Source organism: Bos grunniens, chromosome 15 (genome assembly GCF_055505025.1).
Source record: "Bos grunniens cultivar Pamir isolate PY7600 chromosome 15, Bosgru_T2T1.0, whole genome shotgun sequence".
Lineage (NCBI taxonomy): Eukaryota > Metazoa > Chordata > Mammalia > Artiodactyla > Bovidae > Bos > Bos grunniens.
The window spans coordinates 66,418,931-66,434,712 of record NC_141179.1 but is presented as its reverse complement, the minus strand read 5'-3'; the positions used below and the strand labels follow the sequence as shown (position 1 = coordinate 66,434,712).

Below are 15,782 nucleotides of genomic sequence, written 5' to 3'. Positions count from 1 at the left end.
GCACTTTCTCTCATTCCCGGAAAGAGTTGACCTGTTCCTGCTCAGATAATCCTTCCTATAATTAAGATGTCCATCTACAGTGATTGGTTGGTCAGGAGCAAGTTGTTATACCAATTCCAGGAGAGAATGGAGGAGGCTGCTGGAAGATGAGAAAGTCAGAAAGTGTAGGTTTGCAGCTTATTGAGATATAAATGGCTGTCCTCATTTTTATTTTAAAGAAATGCCACGTGTTAAAGTCATAGATAACCTTCTCAGACAAAGTAATATTAAAGCAACTTGCTTAAATTTTCTGAGCCTCAGTTTCCACGTAGGTAATATAGGTTTCACCAGATCTTTTAGCGGCGGTTGTGAGGATAAATTCATAGAAAATGTAGAGCGAAGTTATGGCACACAGTAAGCTTTCAGTGTGCTAATTGTTGTGCCTAAAATGGTTGATTCACATGCCACACATCATTATTTCCCTAACATTGTTGAATCTCTTGAAATCTATTAGGATATTCAAAAGAAAACATCTTAAAGTGACTTTGTTTTCATTTTCAAAAATAAGAATTGGTTTCCTGTTTTCCTTTCAGAAGAAAATGCTTGAACCTGCCATCCAAGTAATAACACTTTGATGGCTTTTCTTCAGTATTGAGTTTTGCTTTATACTCACATCTTTGAATTTCATTGCAGTGGTATCTGAGGTTGTCAGTGTCTGAAAGTATATAGAAAATATATGCATTTTAAAAAGACATGTTCCTTTGTGTGTGTGTGCGCGCAAGCTCGGTCGTGTCCAACTGTTTGTGACCCCTAGACTGTAGCCCGCCAGGCTCCTCTGTCCATGGAATTTTCCTTTCCTGACACAGTAGGAGAGTAAGAGATGAAAAGGCAAGACGGGCCTAAGAATTTTGGTATACCATTGAAGAGGAAAACCTGGTGATATGGAAAAAACATGGCAAGGAACACGGTGAGGCTCAGAGATAGTATTTTCCAAAGGATGATTTTGCTTGCTGCTTTGCATCTCCTCTGCCTAAATTCTTTTAAAAATAATTTTGTTTATTTATTGGCTGTGCTGGGTCTTCGTTGCTCCTTGGGTTTTTCTCTAGTTGTGGCGAGAGGGACCTACTCTCTAGTTGCGGTATGTGGGCTTCTCGTTGCCTTGGTTCCTCTTGTTGTGGAACATGGGCTGCAGTGAACGTGGGCTCCGCAGTTGCGCTCCTGGGCTCTAGAGCACTGGCTCAACAGCTGTGGCCCGTGGGCGTAGTTGCTCTCAGGCATGCGGGATCTTCCTGGACCATGTCCTGAACCCATGTCTCCTGCATTATCAGATGGATTCTTTACCACTGAGCTACCAGGGAAGCCCCTAAATTCTAACTCTGATGAGTCAAATTCCTGTAGGGTCAAGAAAAATTATTATATGAGTTTGGTTAGAAGATACTAAGGAGAATCAGGCAGAGAGAAATGAAACTAAGCCCTGTATCTTTGAAGGAACCCATCTTGGGGGAAGATCAGGAGAGCAGATGGGCTTGCCTGGTTCCTTGTAGAGCTAGTGTTCTGAGATAACTTACAGGTCTCAAACAGTGTATGTTTAAGGAGTTCCAAAAAGACCATTTCTCTGGCAACCATGCTCCGCTGCAGGATCTTCTGCCTGGGAAGAATGGGAGACACAGTATTGCAAAATTTGGAGGCTTTAGAATAAAACAGACTAGCTTGGAGAAATTACCTGACCTCTCAGGGCCTCAGTTTGCTCATCTGAAAAAAGGGAGATACTATTTTTCTTGTAAAGTTGTGAAGAGGATGAAATGAGAAACAATCCGTGATGCGCTTCTCATGTCATATACTTTCAACCTCTGTTATTCCTCTTCTGAGTATCGAAAAAGTTGTCCATTTTTCTGATTCATAAAGAGGACGGCAGAGATGGTTTGACCTGGGAGATTTACTGGTCTTTCTAAGCTACACTTAGGGGAGAGGGGGAGAACTTTTGTTTTTGAATATTTCTATTTCACTCTGAGGCCCGATCACATATGATGTATATGTGATTATGATCTTACCATCATTCAGCATGTGAGTAAATTTTTATTATCATATGTCTTTAGTTTATCCTTGTATAAGCAACAAATTTCTGGGAAGTTTAACCAAGTGCCTCTCTATGAGTTGGGCCATATGTAGGCAGGTGGTTACCTATTTACTGAAGCGACTTAGCAGCAGCAGCAGCAGAGTAGAAAAACTATACTGCCCTGAGACTCTGACTGTAGGCTTCTGGGCTTTGGCAATCACCTTGACCTCTCTAATCTTTATTCTTTCTTTCATATGTAAAATATAAGGTTGATGATTCGATTTCTAAAATCCTTTTACATCCTCCAAATTCTATGATTAACGTTCTCAGTTATTTGTGTAATTGTCTAATAGCATAAACAGATCAATGGCCAAAACTCTGTGATGGTATTTTTCATTCGTGAAGTTGGTGAATCTTCTGAAGGTTTGGAGGTTGGGACACTGATGAGTATGCCACAGCGCAAGTACGGACAGGTAACTCAGCAAGTGAGTAAGCCTCAGTGATGAATGGATGTTCTCTAATCCACTGGGCTGAAAGCTGGAACAGTCTGAGACTCTTTTAGGATTCAGGATTCTTGGATCCTCCGCATGCTTGTCGTTTTGAATTATGGCCATATGCTGAGCAGATGGCCTCTGGGCTGGCCTTCCTTGTTTGAGCGGGAACAGGTCATCTTCATTTATCTGTACATTATATTTCTAAAACTCATGGGATTTTAAGGATGAGTTCAGAATGAAGACATTCTAGGATCAAGCCATATGGATGAGAACACTCTTCTTCCATATTCCATGTGGGATCTGAGGTCATCCAGAGTTTGACAAATGCTTGTTATATACTTTGAGTTAAAATATTTCTAGAATTATGATATTTCACAAAGTCATCCTCAGCTCTCACTAACCAATCATCCAGTCCCTGGTCCAAATTGCATTTGGCAGGACAACTTCTATTATTACTTTGTTTCTTGTTCTTGGATTCCATGAGATACCCACGCCTCACATTATCACACTCTCCCCTTTTGTTGTGTGTGAGTGCATTTCTGTTTCAAGTAACCAACAGAGTCCAGACCAGAACAGTAGAGGAAGATGGCAGGCCACTGCTAAACTTTACTGGGTTGTGGCCGTACTGTTTTTCAGCTGTCTCCTTTATTCTGTTAACTGTCAATGCTCCAGACTTACCACTAGAACGACTGCTGACCCTTCGGCACCAAGAAGCCCCAGGGACAGGATCTGGAGAGAGATTTCCACAAAACGCATCATGATTGAGGTGGTATCGTGGTGGCTGCTCCTGCAAGCCCTAGCATTGCCCCCAGGAACCCATCTGGGTACCATTCAACAGACATTGATCAGACACCCACTGTGCATGAAGCCTCGTGATACTTGCTGGAAATATAAATGTGGATAAGATAGGGTGCTTGCCCTTGAGTGGTTTTCACCATAATAAGCAACAGCTTATCCAGAACATGCCCTATGCCAGGCATTGTTTTAAATGCTTCACGTGTGTTAGCTCTTGTGACCTTCAGAACGACTCCCCGGGGTCACTATTACTGTTTTCAACCTTGTTTTCTAGGTGGGGAAATGGAGATGCTGAGAGAATGGGCAACTTGCTCAGTTACAAAGCAAGTGAGTAACAGAACCAGAATCCAATCCCAGGCAGTTGACTTGAGTCTGGACTCCCACCCACCCTGGCACGTTAAGCTAATACTTTCCTTTTCTCTGATAACCTCAGTAACATCTTCATCTGCCTAATCTTTGTAGCTTTTTTATTAATAACCAGTATTAACAATCATTTGTCAAATAACATCATGATAAAAATAATGGTGCTCAAAACAAAACAGATTTCAACCAAAAAAAATCACAAAGCAAGAGAGCAACCAACCAAAAAAAAAAATCACCACAATCATTTTAATGTCTTTTTAATCTGTTTTTTTTTAATCAACATTTTAAAGTCTGCATCTTTCACTGAGCACTGTGACAGGTTTGTTTTTTCCCCACTATATTCTTCATCAACATAACTTTAATGACTCGTCACTTTGCAAGTTTTCAAATCATACTGTGCTGTTGACTTAATCACTTATTGTTGGACATTACTTCTTACACATCACTGTTGCAAACCACGTGATCACACACATCTTTGTATATACATTTTTTCATATATGTTTAACAGTTTCCTTAGATGGTTGTCTGTTGGATTTTAACTTTTGTTGTGTTTGGGTGAGGAAAGCAGAACCAGACTTTGGAATCCGGTTCCAAAGAAGCACTTAAGTTCTTCTTATTCCTGGAGAGCTGAGAAATAGTATACCATAAATGTTTGAAGCATGATCTAAATCATCTTTTACTTTTTCGGTGAACAATTTTAAACTTAGGATTTGTTCTCTTGGAAATAGAATTTTCATCTTGAGGACTGGATTCGTGATTCTGCCAAAGATTAGCTAAATCACGATGTAACTGGTCTGGTTGCCTCTCTTCCTCCCTCTTGAAGAATCACAGTGAAATGCTGGCGAATCAAACACACAAAGTTCAGGAAGACATCAGTTTAACAGGAGCTCTGTGGGAGTGAAAATGTAGAGAGGCTGACAGACCAGGATGGAACACACAGCGTGAATAAATAGCAAGTAAAGGTCCATCAAGCAATGGGTGGTTCGATACATAGCAGTCGACCACAGGCTTTGGAGGTACATGGGGTTGAATTGGAAGCTTGACTCCACGTCTTACTTGCTGTGTGATCTTGCGCAAGTTGTTCCATCTTTCTGAACCTCAGTATCTTCACCTGTAAAATGGGTATGTGATAGTTATCTGCTTCAAAGAGTTGTGAGGATTTAACCAGATCATGTATGTAAACATTATATATATGTAAAGTAAACATTCCAGTAGTCATATATGGATGTGAGAGTTGGACTATAAAGAAAGCTGAGCCCTGAAAAATTGATGCTTTTGAACTGTGGTGTTGGAGAAGACTCTTGAGAGTCCCTTGGACTGCAAGGAGATCCAACCAGTCCATCCTAATGGAAATCAGTCCTGAATATTCATTGGAAGGACTTATGCTGAAGCTGAAACTCTAATACTTTGGCCATCTGAGGTGAAGAACTGACTCATTTGAAAAGACCCTGATTCTGGGAAAGATCGAAGGCAGGAGGAAAAGGGTATGACAGAGGATGAGATGGTTGGATGGCATCACCGACTCAGTGGACATGAGTTTGCGTGAACTCCGGGAGCTTGTGACGGACAGGGAGGCCTGGCGTGCTGCAGTCCATGGGGTCACAAGAGTCGGACACGACCGAGAGACTGAACTGAACTGAACTGTAAGGAAACGTCTAACTGCTGTTGACTGCTTTGCCCAGGGCCGTAGACTATGGCAAGTTCATCATCGTCAGTATCACTCAATGGAGGGGACTGTGTGATCAGAGGTCAGTACTCACACTCCGTTGTGGGGCATGAAAACCATCAGGAAAGTTTGGTTTTCTGGGAATGACAACAAATGAAAGCGTGCCATGTGACAACTGTAGGAAATGAATGCTACTTTTTATTTTCCGAAAGTACAAAGTAGGATCAGCTGGGAATTTCCCACCTGCTTTCTGAGGGCAAATGAGGGCAGTTAAGAGGCCTTGGGCAGCAGGATGGGCGTGAGTGGATAGGCGTATGGCTTGTACTTTAACCTTCCTCTGGCGTTTTTAGAAATCTACGTTTGGAGATCACTCTGCCTTACGCTTCTTTGGGGTACTCTTGGTGGAACCCCAACTCAAAGGGAGCAAAGGGGAGCTTTATTGGTTAAGGTCACGAGGGTGTCTAGGGAGTCAGTGATGGATCAGGGCCAAGGGCACAGACATCATGAGGATCATGCTGTTCCCTCCCATCTCTTGGGCTTTCCTGGGTTGTCTTGTTTCAGGTAGTGATTTGAGGCTCCTGAGAGCTCAAAGCTTACAGCATCCTCACCGTCGATGAGCTTAGTAATAAAAAGTGCTTCTTTCCTGATGCTTCAAGGAAAAGGCCCAGGGAACAGCCTCATTAGCTGGATCCCAGTCCCACCCATTCCTGGTCTGACCGGTGTAGGAAAGGTCATCTGACTAGATCACTTGGTTCACGTCTAGGATCAGATGGAAAGGGGTGGAAGAGTAAAAAGAAAGGAAAAAAAGAAAAAAGCAAAGAAGGAGGGAAAAGGAAGGAAGGAAAAGAAATATATATAGCTACTAAAAACTCCTAAAAATCTCATGGTTATGTGGCTTACACCTGAGCTCTGCAGTACTTAATTTACTAAGTTTATGAAGAACTCTTTCTCCCTTTTCCACCTCTGCTTCCACGTATGTGTGATTGCTAAGTCAGGTGTGGCCTTCCGACGCCCGAAGCTTCAGCAGTCGCTGTGTGCATCCTGCTTCTTTAAGCTCAGGGTGTCATTAGTGGCAGCCAGCCTGTGCCGCTTAACTTCTCCCTACAGATTCTAAAAATACCCAGTGGCTGTCAAAACAAACAGCGAGGCCGCGGCGTCTGCAGGCGCCACCGCAGCCCAGCTCCCTGAATGCCTTAGCGCTGTCCTTGGAAAGACAGCCACTGGGTCCCTCAGCTCCATTCTTCATTCTTTATTTTCCGCTTTGGCTCAACTATACCGCTACTTAACACAGAGGAGGAAAAAGGTTATTGACAGGACAGAATTGACTGGAAGAAAGGGAAAGAGAAACGAACCCCCAACAAATTCACGCTGTCATTTTGCAGTTCTCTTGTAGACTTGAACTAAGATGTGTCAAGAGATCAGTCCAGGGAGCAGCAAAGATTAGCCGGGATTTAATATAAAACTCTTTAACCCCAGGTCACCCAGAATAACTCTCCCGTGTGTGTCCATGAAGACACCCCAGGACCCTATTCGGAGAAGGTTAGTGCTCACAAACCATCTGGATCGCTACCTGGATGCTTTTTTCAAAGGAAAGCAAAACCCAGCCCCCCTTTGGTGAAATGTTTAGGTGGAGTTGCCTCATCCAGGGTATTGAGGTTTTCCTGTTTCAAGGAGGTGTCCCATTCTGTGGGGCGGAGGTGCTAAGAATATTGGCATCACATGTTTCGGGAAGGTGCTGGGTGTTGTTTGATCAAATCAACGAGCACTGGGTTGTTTTTGGAACTTGGCCAAGGGATTAAATGATAAAATCAGATGGGTTATGAAAATATGTGAGTCATTACTGATCAGACCTTTTATAGATTTCCTGGAAGAATCAGATGTCTCTTGAAGATAATGAACCTGAACCCAATAGAAGCTTGAGAGTAAGGGTTTTGCTGTTTGTGCTTACCCGGAATAATAGATGTCATGAGTGATGCTCATGCAAAGGAGAAAAAAAAAAATCAAACACAGCTTTTTATCAACTCTATGGATGTCCAGACTACATCGAGCATTTGTTTTAGCTCTTGGGAATTGCCACGCGATTAAGATTGCCCAGAAGTTGTTCTCAGAACAACCTTTCAGTTGGCTGATTTATGGCAGGGTAAGCATGAGTAATTAAGTTCTTAGGACAGAGTGTACTTAGCATTGTTTCCATCCTTACGTGAATGAAGCAAGCGTATGTACCTTGGACATATGCTTCTCATTGGAAAATGCGATCAAATATCTTTCTGAACTGGTTCTCATCAGAAGTCCTTGGCATCTTCTCAAGGCTCAAGTAAAGACTCCTCAGCTCCCCAGCTGCTAGGTGGTCTCTCCCTAGGAAAGTGTCAGAGGCCGGGACTTCTTGCTCTTTGTGGGTGGGAGTTTGCTCATTCTGGATGTCATGTCTGCCTTCTTTAAACAATCTGCATTGCTTATCTAACTGGAATTGCCTAAAGGTGATGAAGGTTTTCTAAAAATTTTGTGCATCTGGGCAGTCTAATAAGAATGTTAGTAATAACAATAGCAGCAGGAAGGACAGCTAACTAACCTTGCTGCAGCACTTCCTTTATGCCAGACACTGGTCTGTGTGTCACAGATTTTAATGCAGTCAATCCACAAACAATGGGGTTTCGGCTTACCCGTCTATCTTCTCCTTTCAGAGCTACCATTTGCCAGGATGCCTACACACACTTTCCAAGATTGCCAGCTTTTAATGACATCCATGCAGATTTGACTTTCAATAGAATTTAATTGAAGAGAGCCACGTGTTATGTGTTTGTTGGGACACACATATCTTTCATATTCTTGTTGGTCTGTGAGCCGTAAATTCAAAGCACACTATTTATCAATCCAGTCCAGAGTTTCAGTTCCTGGAAGAGACTCTTTTGGTTCCCTCTGCCCTTCTTGCTTCCAGCACTTTGGAAAGGTTCTCATTGTATGCTAAGTAGTTAAATTTCATGAGAAAGAAGAGCTGTGGACTTTTAGAGTTGCTCATAAAGACACCAATTGCTGATGCAAATGGGAAGGGTGAGTGTTTTCCGAAATGAAGATTTTGACAAAACAGTTCAGGTTTGTGACAATTTTAAACTGCTTCAGATCAGTCATTAATATTCATTTCTGGCTTTTCCTCTGCCTTTGTAGGCGATGTATGATGCGGAGCTGCGAGCTGCTCTAAGATTGCTGAGTTCCCAGGAGGCAGTGTCCCCCAAGTATCCTGTGTGTCATCGCCCAAACAACATTTCAGAATAATCGGTCCTCCAAGTATTATAGTGCAGAGGCATCAGGCTGCTTCCACTGCGCCTGTGTGTTAGGATCTGGGGCTTCTGTCCTTTCCAAAATTCCATATTGCTTTTCTTTTCAGAATGTGAAATGCTATACCGAGAATTCACTTTTGAGGAAGGAGAGAGTGATATTGCTGATTCTGTTTCCAAGTTTGAAACCAACGGACTGGGCTTGCATTGAGGGGCACTAAGCTGGTTTGGTGTGGCTTTATTCTGGCTGAAACCAGTAAAGGAACTTCCAAGTGCCAGGCTGAGCCCATTTGCCACGTGCACGTGTTTTCATTTAGGAACGCCTATTTTGTGAAAGGGATTGTAAATCTGAGTTTCTTAAACAAACAAACACACTGGAATGCAGGAGAGGGGTGTTTGCAATTATCTAGATGGTTTAAGTCATGGAGATGTCTAAAATAAGAGATGTAGGCCCCAAAGAAAAGAAAACAAGCAAAACAAACAAGCTACTCTAATTTTTTAGGGTCTAAATAATCTGGATTTGATCACTGTGACAGGTGAAATCAAGGACAATGGCAGAATCTGCATGAATTTGCTTATGTAGATCTGTCTTTTAAGGTTACTCTGCAGGGACTTGAGAAGAGGTTTTCTTTCTTCTTACCTACTTGATTTTTTTTTTCACTTTATGAGTCTTCCTTGGAAATGGAATGAATGAAGAGAGCATGATGGGCCTTGGCTATCAGGAAGATTCAAGCTTGAAAAATTCCAGTGTGCCCACTTAGCTGTCTGGTAACCTTTCTGATGGAGAAGGCAATGGCACCCCCACTCCAGTACTCTTGCCTGGAAAATCTCATGTGCAGAGGAGCCTGGTAGGCTGCAGTCCATGGGGTCACTAAGAGTCGGACACGACTGAGTGACTTCACTTTCACTTTTCACTTTCATGCACTGGAGAAGGAAATGGCAACCCATTCCAGTGTTCTTGCCTGGAGAATCCCAGCAGCAACCTTTCTGAGCCCCAGTTACCTCCTTTGAATATGGAGTTGATAACCACTCCTCTTTGGTGATGATCAAATGGAATGATGGATATAGAGCATCTGGTACATGGTGTGTGTTCTGTGATATTTGTCTGGTTCACTTTGCATCTTACTCTCTGAGTTGAGGACAAACCAGAGGATGATTTGTTAGAGAGAGCCAATCCAATTTTGGCTGAAGTAAGAAAGTCAACAAAGAAAGGGAAACCTACAGTCTCTCATGATAACATGCTTTTCATGCTGTATCCCAACTCTACTGCTGACTTGCTGTGTGACCTTTAGAAATTGTTTAACCTCTCTGATCTTCAATTCCCCGATCAGTGACTTGAGAGTTATAATCATAGTTTCTTCCTCCTGGGGCTGTGGAGAGGATTAAATGGGCTAATGCAGGCAGAGTGTTTACCTCCGGGCCCTGTACGTAGTTATCGGGAGCTGTGCCTCTGTTTGTCCTTTATCTCTCTGGCTGCCAGCCATGTTGACCCTCATGAAGATGCAGGTCTCCCTGGCTTGCCCATTCCTCCTCAGATCAGATCAGATCAGTCGCTCAGTCGTGTCCGACTCTTTGCGACCCCATGAATCACAGCATGCCATGCCTCCCTGTACATCACCAACTCCCAGAGTTCACTGAGACTCACGTCCGAGTCAGTGATGCCATCCAACCATCTCATCCTCTATCGTCCCCTTCTCCTCTTGCCCCCAGTCCCTCCCAGCATCAGAGTCTTTTCCAATGAGTCAACTCGTCGCATGAGGTGGCCAAAGTACTGGAGTTTCAGCTTTAGCATCATTCCATCCAAAGAAATCCCAGGGCTGATCTCCTTCAGAATGGACTGGTTGGATCTCCTTGCAGTCCAAGGGACTCTCAAGAGTCTTCTCCAACACCACAGTTCAAAAGCATCAATTCTTCAGCACTCAGCCTTCTTCACAGTCCAACTCTCATATCCATACATGACCACAGGAAAAACCATAGCCTTGACTAGACGAACCTTTGTTGGCAAAGTAATGTCTCTGCTTTTGAATATGCTATCTAGGTTGGACATAACCTTCCTTCCAAGGAGTAAGCGTCTTTTAATTTCATGGCTGCAGTCACCATCTGCAGTGATTTTGGAGCCCCAAAAAATAAAGTTTGACACTGTTTCCACTGTTTCCCCACCTATTTCCCATGAAGTGGTGGGACCGGATGCCATGGTCTTCGTTTTCTGAATGTTGAGCTTTAAGCCAACTTTTTCACTCTCCACTTTCACTTTCATCAAGAGGCTTTTGAGTTCCTCTTCACTTTCTGCCATAAGGGTGGTGTCATCTGCATATCTGAGGTTATTGATATTTCTCCTGGCAATCTTGATTCCAGCTTATGTTTCTTCCAGTCCAGCGTTTCTCATGATGTACTCTGCATATAAGTTAAATAAACAGGGTGACAATATGCAGCCTTGATGTACTCCTTTTCCTATTTGGAACCAGTCTGTTGTTCCATGTCCAGTTCTAACTGTTGCTTCCTGATCTGCATACAGATTTCTCAAGAGGCAGATCAGGTGGTCTGGTATTCCCATCTCTTGAAGAATTTTCCACAGTTGATTGTGATCCACACAGTCAAAGGCTTTGGCATAGTCAATAAAGCAGAAATAGATGTTTTTCTGGAACTCTCTTGCTTTCTCTATGATCCAGCAGATGTTGGCAATTTGATCCCTGGTTCCTCTTCCTTTTCTAAAACCAGCTTGAACGTCAGGAAGTTCATGGTTCACATATTACTGAAGCCTGGCTTGGAGAATTTTGAGCATTACTTGACTAGTGTGTGAGATGAGTGCAATTGTGCAGTAGTTTGAGCATTCTTTGGCGTTGCCTTTCTTTGGGATTGGAATGAAAACTGACCTTTTCCAGTCCTGTGGCCACTGCTGAGTTTTCCAAATTTGCTGGCATATTGAGTGCAGCACTTTCACAGCATCATCTTTCAGGATTTGGAATAGCTCAACTGGAATTCCATCACCTCCACTAGCTTTGTTCATAGTGATGCTTTCTAAGGCCCACTTGACTTCACATTCCAGGATGTCTGGCTCTAGGTCAGTGATCACACCATCGTGATTATCTGGGTCGTGAAGATCTTTTTTGTACAGTTCTTCTGTGTATTCTTGCCATCTCTTCTTAATATCTTCTGCTTCTGTTAGGTCCATACCATTTCTGTCCTTTATCGAGCTCATCTTTGCATGAAATGTTCCTTTGGTATCTCTGATTTTCTTGAAGAGATCCCTGGTCTTTCCCATTCTGTTGTTTTCCTCTATTTCTTTGCATTGATTGCTGAAGAAGGCTTTCTTATCTCTTCTTGCTGTTCTTTGGAACTCTGCATTCAGATGTTTATATCTTTCCTTTTCTTCTTTGCTTTTCGCTTCTCTTCTTTTCACAGCTATTTGTAAGGCCTCCCAGAGAGCCATTTTGCTTTTTTGCATTTCTTTTCTGTGGGAATGGTCTTGATCCCTGTCTCCTGTACAATGTCATGAACCTCATTCCATAGTTCATCAGGCACTCTATCTATCAGATCTAGGCCCTTAAATCTGTTTCTCACTTCCACTGTATAATCATAAGGGATTTGATTTAGATCATACCTGAATGGTCTAGTGGTTTTCCCTACTTTCTTCAATTTCAGTCTGAATTTGGCAATAAGGAGTTCATGGTCTGAGCCACAGTCAGCTCCTGGTCTTGTTTTTGCTGACTGTATAGAGCTTCTCCATCCTTGGCTGCAAAGAATATAATCAATCTGATTTCGGTGTTGACCATCTGGTGATGTCCATGTATAGAGTCTTCTCTTGTGTTGTTGGAAGAGGGTGTTTGTTGTGACCAGTGCATTTTCTTGGCAAAACTCTATTAGTCTTTGCCCTGCTTCATTCCATATTCCAAGGCCAAATTTGCCTGTTACTCCAGGTGTTTCTTGACTTCCTACTTTTGCATTCCAGTCCCCTGTAATGAAAAGGACATCTTTTTTGGGTGTTAGTTCTAAAAGGTCTTGTAGGTCTTCATAGAACCGTTCAACTTCAGCTTCTTCAGCATTACTGGTTGGGGCATAGACTTGGATTACTGTGATATTGAATGGTTTGCCTTGGAAACGAACAGAGATCACTCTGTCGTTTTTGAGATTGTATCCAAGTACTGCATTTCGGACTCTTTTGTTGACCATGATGGCTACTCCATTTCTTCTGAGGGATTCCTGCCCGCAGTAGTAGATGTAATGGTCATCTGAGTTAAAATCACCCATTCCAGTCCATTTCAGTTCGCTGATTCCTAGAATGTCGACATTCACTCTTGCCATCTCTTGTTTGACCACTTCCAATTTGCCTTGATTCATGGACCTGACATTCCTGGTTCCTATGCAATATTGCTCTTTACAGCATTGGACCTTACTTCTATCACCAGTCACATCCACAGCTGGGTATTGTATTTGCTTTGGCTCCATCCCTTCATTCTTTCTGGAGTTATTTCTCCACTGATCTCCAGTAGCATATTTGGCACCTACTGACCTGGGGAGTTTCTCTTTCAGTATCCTATCATTTTGCCTTTTCATATTGTTCATGGGGATCTCAAGGCAAGAATACTGAAGTGGTTTGCCATTCCCTTCTCCAGTGGACCACATTCTGTCAAATCTCTCCACCATGACCCGCCCGTCTTGGGTTGCCCCACGGCCATGGCTTAGTTTCATTGAGTTAGACAAGGCTGTGGTCCTAGTGTGATTAGATTGACTAGTTTCCTGTGAGCATGGTTTCAGTGTGTTTGTCCTCTGATGCCCTCTTGCAACACCTACTGTCTTACTTGGGTTTGTCTTACCTTGGGCGTGGGGTATCTCTTCACGGCTGCTCCAGCAAAGCACAGCCATTGCTCCTTACCTTGGATGAGGGGTATTTCCTCACTGCCTCCCTTCCTGACCTTCAATGTGGAATAGCTCCTCTAGGCCCTCCTGCGCCCGCGCAGCCACGGCTCCCATTCCTCCTAGTGTGTGTCAAACGGGCTGCACTTCGGGAAGCTCACCCATGCCTATGAAGTGATACTTCACCTCCAGGGGATCCGAGCCTTTCCTGGGCAGTGGCCATCAACCTGTGGATACTGAGTAGATCTATTGAGTAGTGATGCTGAGAATGTGAATCAGAGAGGGAAAGATGAGAGAGAGACACACCTCAAAGCACGTGTAAATGATCTGTTCTTTTTTCTCTCCCAGTTCTTTTGAGATATAACTAACGTGCAGGCCTGTGTCGGTTTCATGGCGTGATGATTTGAATGACATACATCATGAAATGATGATCACAATAAGTATTGTGAACATCCATCATCTCACATGAATACAAAATAAAATAAATAGAAAAAATTTTTCCTTACGATGAGAACTCTTAGGATGTATTCTCTTACTAACTTCCATATACAACATACAATAGTGTTAATTATATTCATCGTTTGTATGTTGCCTCTCTAGTGCTTCTTTATTTTCTAACAGGAAATGTGTGCCTTTTGACTGCCTTCATCCAATTCTCCTGCCCCCAATCCTCATTTCTGATCTCTTTTTTGTATGACTTTGGGTGTTTTTTTTGAAGTATGATTGACCTACAACAGTATACCTTAGTGATTCAACATTTCTATACATTTAAAACCGAAGTGATATGTTTTTCTAAAGAAGATCCAGGTTTCTAAACTTAATCATTGCTAGCTTCTGTTGTTCACAATTTTAAACAGATTTAATGTCAAGTTAAAATGAGTACTTATTTACATATTTAGGAGGAAATGTAGTCTGATTACAATGACAAAGATAAACACATTCATTTATAAACTGAGAATGTCACTGGTTTTGATCCTTTTGCCATATGTATATTTTTTTTCAACGCCAAATTCTGTAAAAATTTTAGATAATTTTAGACTTAAAGAAGAACGGTAAAAATAAGACAGAGAGTTCCCGTATGCCCCTCAGTCTGCTTCCTGTAATGGCAACAGTTTACATAACCACAGGACATTGATTAAAACTAAGAAATCAGCCTTGCTCCAATACTATTAGAACTTGCTTGGATTTCCCCAGTTTTTCCAGGAAGGTCCTTTCTGTTCTGGGATCCAGTCCAGGGTCCCACGGTGCATTTAGCTGTCCTGTCTCCTCCCACCAGTGACAGTTCCTCAGTCTTTCCTCGTCTTTTAGGACCTTGCCCCTTTTGAAGAGGTCTGATCAGTTATTTTGTAGAACACCTCTCAAGTTGGAATTGCCTAATAATTTCTCCATTTTTAGGTTTTTAGTTGACTGTTCTATGTATACTTGACTACTCAGGCTGAGAAACCTTTCACAGATAAATGTTTCAAGGTCTGATAAATTATCTAGTTGCTTTTGAGAATAGCTGATTAGGTATTATAAATCCTAGCAGTTAAGAGTATGGACTGTGGAGCCAGAGAGCTTGGGTTTTGTTCCTGGCTCTGTGACTTACCTGCTGTGTGACCTCAGGAATGTTACTTGACCTCTCTGTGTCATCATCTACAAGATGGGGATACTATTGGGACTTCTTTGGGTTATGGTGAAGACTCAGTTACAGCACTCGGTGCATCAAACGGTACCTTGCATGTGGTCATCACTCAGTATGTCTTAGCTGTTACCATTGCTCTCCTCTGCAACCCGGCCCCACGGGAGTTCAGGACTAACGATTTCCTGTTGTCACTTTTCAGGTCTACAAAGTCAGGTGTGGTTCTTGCCAGAGTGATGACTTGGCAGCAAAGCCCCGGGGTTTTTGGATATAGGCCACACATCCCATCTAGAAAACTTGTTTCAACAGGAGGATTGAATCTCGACTGCCGGAACCATGTAGAAGTTCAGTCTCCAGTGTGTCCTGGCTGTGCTCAGCTCTCAGAGCGCACTTGTCTCATCTCCCACCCTCAGCCCCTGCCGACAGCCCTGGGATCTGCTCAGAGCTCTCTCCAGGAGTCCTTTCTCTGTTCTGCCTTCTCCCGGGCCTCTCACCTTGGCGCCCTCTCTTCACCTTGTTCCTCTGACTTGATGTGAGGCAGCAAGGCATAATGGTTACACACACCGCTTCCATAGGAACACTGGCTGGCTTTACTTCCCTGGCCCATCACTTCAATGTTACTTAGATCTCTGTGCTTCAGTTTCTTTGTCTCTGAAAAGGGCAAATGATAGGAACAATTATT

The 15,782-nt window shown here is 42.8% G+C and overlaps 1 protein-coding gene and 1 long non-coding RNA gene across 11 annotated transcripts in view; one reads left to right on the top strand and one right to left on the bottom strand.

The window, feature by feature from the left end:
* Positions 1–15,782, top strand: part of SLC1A2 (solute carrier family 1 member 2) — a 168,038-nt gene that overhangs the window by 29,801 nt on the left and 122,455 nt on the right. For 3 of the 10 annotated variants that reach the window (XM_086338657.1, XM_086338648.1, XM_086338650.1), the window contains exons 1-2: positions 5,462–5,914; positions 6,830–6,892. The exons of 5 other annotated variants lie outside the window; for them this stretch is intronic. In XM_086338657.1, coding sequence (XP_086194783.1) covers positions 5,829–5,914; positions 6,830–6,892 — 149 coding nt within the window. In that variant the 5' untranslated portion in view covers positions 5,462–5,828. Of the gene's footprint in view, positions 1–5,461; positions 5,915–6,829; positions 6,893–15,782 lie in introns of those variants that run through there. 2 more of the 10 variants (XM_086338651.1, XM_086338652.1) reach the window with 2 other exon arrangements.
* LOC147358421 (uncharacterized) lies at positions 3,932–15,743 on the bottom strand. The gene is made up of 2 exons (XR_015141647.1): positions 8,014–15,743; positions 3,932–4,798 (listed from the first exon to the last, which is right to left on the bottom strand). It is a non-coding gene; the product is annotated as an uncharacterized LOC147358421 (long non-coding RNA).